We start from the raw sequence: 3,827 nt of genomic DNA, 5'->3' as shown, positions 1-3,827 counted from the left end.
ACTCCAAGTTGCATCAATAAGTTCCTCCAGTTTTTCACAAATATGCAAAATTCATGCAAAAATCCTCAGATCCCCACATTTGTTTCTGATTTTACTGCAAATTTTTCTCAAAATTGACCAGAGACATTGGGCAATTAAAGAAATGTCACATTTGGCATCATATAAATTAACACCGCAAAAACAGTCACAAAATCCCAGATGGACTGATCAGCGTGAATAGACGTTTAATATAATTTCATTTTAAGAAACACTTACTGAATGCAGAAACAAACAGATGTTTATTGATGTTTTAACAGTCTAACGGGTTTTATCAATAGATTCTGCCACAATTTTTAATGTGGCCCAAAATGAAAATGAGTTTGTCCATTATTTTAGAATGGTGACAATATGAGGGTTTGCAGAGAAAGCTTCAACTTCATAATCCAARGTTGTTTCTCACATCATGAGTTTGACTGACCCTGGCATGGCTCCTAAAAACCGATCAAACCTAGGAAATCCTCTCAGCGGTGTGGGAAATGCTTTCGCCCAGTCTGATAGCCCACTTCCTTTAGCAGCAAACAGGATGCACCCACTCAACACAGGAGGGGGCGCCAACTCCCTTTTGATAGTGCATGTGTTTATAAAAATCAACACACAACTGAAATAGAAAATTATCATGGTTTTTTTTAAAATAACTGGTGCTCATGACGCCCCTTTTCTACTGCTGCTCTGGGTAGATGCCAAAAGGTTTTTATTAGATCCTCCCCCGCCCTCCCCAAAAAACAAAAAAAACATGCAATGTTGCCTGACAACAGTGATGGGATTTTATTATTTTTTTATGTTCAATGAGTAAACTTTATTTATACTGTCATTTTTACATAGAAATATCACAAAGAGCTTTGTTGTAAAACACAAGAAAGCAGCGATGTAAACACAATGGAAATATTTAAACATAAGAAATGTTGGTATGCTGGTATATTCAAATCCTTGAGGAGTTTTTTTTTTTTTTTTACAAAATGAAGCTTTAGAATGACATTAGCAGCAGCTCTCTCACCTTGACACTGTCCGGCTATGAGCCAATAGCCTTCGGTGCAGGAGCAGGTGTAGCCGCCGGCGGTGTTGATGCAGACCTGCGTGGGGTTACAGTGGTGGGAGTTYGTCTCACATTCGTCAATGTCTGGAACAGAGAAAAGTGGCGGGAGACTCAGGAATTACCGAGGCAGACACACAAAAGACAGGAAACGGTTTTAGGAACAGCAAAACCTCGAATCAAGCCTAAACACGAAGGATGTAATGCTATTGCATTTTGGTATTAGCAAAAAAATCCCACATATTTCTGTAGTATAAACTCAGTGAACATTCAATGTCACACAGCAAAAGTATTCATCTCCGCTCTCACATTTTACAACAAGATGCTGCAACATGTTTTATAGGCAGATCAACAGAAAGTAGTGCGGCGTGTCACTACGACCCCACCAGATTGACGATGAAGAGCTCATTGTACTCCTGCGGCCTTCAGCACAACACAACGCCTTTGTTACATGGACGAGAACCATGAAGAATTAGGTCACTACTGGGTCCAACCCAGCATGAGCAAGGTGTACCTAATAAAGATGGAATTACAGGGTAGTCACTCCTGGAGGCAACTGGTCGCACTGCACTGTATTTAGCAAAAGGACAGTAAAACAGCATGAATAAAAATGCAAATTTTGGTTTGTAAGTAAAGCAAAACAAAAAATTAACTACACACCCTCGTTCTTCCAGTTCTCAATAATCTACTGCAGGTCTGTCAATTAAAACCTTGATGAAATACATGTAGGTTTGTGACAACATGAAACATTTCAATGGGTGTGAATGTTTTTGCAAAGCGTCGCATCCGAAACATGTCGCAGAAAATCAATCACCTTGCTGTAATCCAAACCAAAACTTCAAGGAAACTGACCTATTAGCACCTATAAAGGTTTCACTTGACCTTCTACCCAAAGCAGAATTCAGCTTCTATCCACCACAAATCTGGAACAAACTTCCAGAAAACTGCAGTTCTCTGGCAACACCGATTTCCTTTAAAACAAGGCTAAAAACAAGAGCTGTCACGATAACAAGCTGAGCCATAAGTTGTTCCAGAAGTTATTGCGATAAACGATAATATTACTTGATAATTGATAAAGATGCAATAATTCAAGAACAGATTCTCAAAGCTCAATAAACTTTAAATTCTAATTAACGTTTAAACACTGGAACTGGAAGACATTTAAAATATCCACAATAAGTAAAGAAAACAACAAATAAAATGAATTATGAGGTCTTTGTAAACAAATGTATCTTTCAAAATAAAGAGATAGTTGACCACAAAGCACCAGACTGAATATTTTTATCATTCAGTTTCTGATAAAAAGAGAAAAACAATAAATCAAGCAAATGAAAATGATTCCGTTTATTTTTATTTATCATGCGATTAATTGATTTATTGTTCATTGTGACAGGCCTACTAAAAACCCACACGTTTAGAGTTGCTTCTGGTTAGTAGTAAGCGGATCAACACGTTTGATGATATTTGACAAAAATATAACGCTTATTGCTTGCTTCACAATTAATGACAGCATGAATATTTATGGTTTGAAGCACTTTGAACGGCCTGGCTGCTGAAAACGCTCTGCACAAATAAACTTGACTTGACGTCTGACGTCTTGCGTCCCAGAAGATGGCGGTGCATATCTCCAGAGCGGGCAGATAAGGTGGGAGCACTAAAATTTCCTTCTGGTTCCCAGATCGCATTCTAGTAATTTGGCACCTCTCCTTCCCTCTCATGGGAAGTCTGTGGCCGCAGTTTAGGACTTTAGACGTCCACGAGACGTGCTTGTTTTCCCATGCCGTCATGGAGATCGTATCAGCAACCCTCCATTAAAAAATAATAATAAAATCTTTCAAGCAATCAGGTTTTCACCACCCTGTGTTAAGAAAAAAAAAAGCCTAATACTTGAGTAAGGCATACAATGGTTTCTCATCAGGATAAGCAATATCTTGAATTTGAAGCCGAATTCCCGTGACGCCCTTATAATGGACACATTTCCTTATGAGGATGTGACACTTTAGTGGTTCTCAGCCTGTGCAGTCACCTATCTCTAGGAAACCAGCAGTGAAAGTGGAGGGTGGGTGTCTGTTCTCCTTTTGTTTTTACAGGCTGTTTTCATAYGGGATAACATCTTAATTTGGGAGCTTTCTGCCTGCTAAACTCCACCRGAGAGGAGGGGGGCGGAGGCCGAGAGCGYTGGGCCGAAAGCTAGCAGCACCTGCTGGCAGTAAGACTCCRAAAGACCCTCCATGTGCCCGACATGTGTAGTCGACAAACACACCCAGCACCTGCAGGAGCATTTCAGATCAGCTCCTTATATAGGCCCATTTCGAGGGCTGTTCACAAGCTGTGGGGTGGCTGCTGACAGCCGGACCTGGCTGCAGAGGAGAAGGGGATTAGCTTGAAATGCCTGCAGGCTGGTCGCATATAGAAAAGAAGAAAATGCCCTCAGGAGGAAAATATGTCAGCTTGTGGGTCGAAACGGGGTAATATCCACACTCTGAGGCTGTAAGGATGCAAAAAATAACGCAGCTGCAAGGACATGTTACTCAAATTGTACAAAGAACGTTGAAAGTAATCCGTGCTTACAGTTATATTWAAGACTGCAAACAGAAAAGACCATTTTCTGATAAACTACAGACTCACATACAATTCAACTCAAAAATATCATTGATCCCCAAAAGGAAATTAAATGTTGTTGTAACTCATATTAACTCTAATTCTTCAGAGAGTTACGTTTGAGTGTGTCAAGTTTTCCTAAGAGAGGATGATCTCC

General features: G+C 39.9%; 1 protein-coding gene across 1 annotated transcript in view; it reads right to left on the bottom strand.

Moving 5' to 3' along the window:
• The window catches only part of fbln5 (fibulin 5), an 18,765-nt gene that overhangs the window by 5,866 nt on the left and 9,072 nt on the right, over nt 1-3,827 (bottom strand). Inside the window, exon 5 of the mRNA XM_017302411.1 lies at nt 993-1,156. Coding sequence (XP_017157900.1) covers nt 993-1,156 — 164 coding nt within the window. The remainder of the gene's footprint in view (nt 1-992; nt 1,157-3,827) is intronic.

The sequence above is a fragment of the Poecilia reticulata genome, linkage group LG22, assembly GCF_000633615.1.
Source record: "Poecilia reticulata strain Guanapo linkage group LG22, Guppy_female_1.0+MT, whole genome shotgun sequence".
Taxonomy (NCBI): domain Eukaryota; kingdom Metazoa; phylum Chordata; class Actinopteri; order Cyprinodontiformes; family Poeciliidae; genus Poecilia; species Poecilia reticulata.
This window is presented reverse-complemented; position numbering and strand designations above follow the sequence as displayed.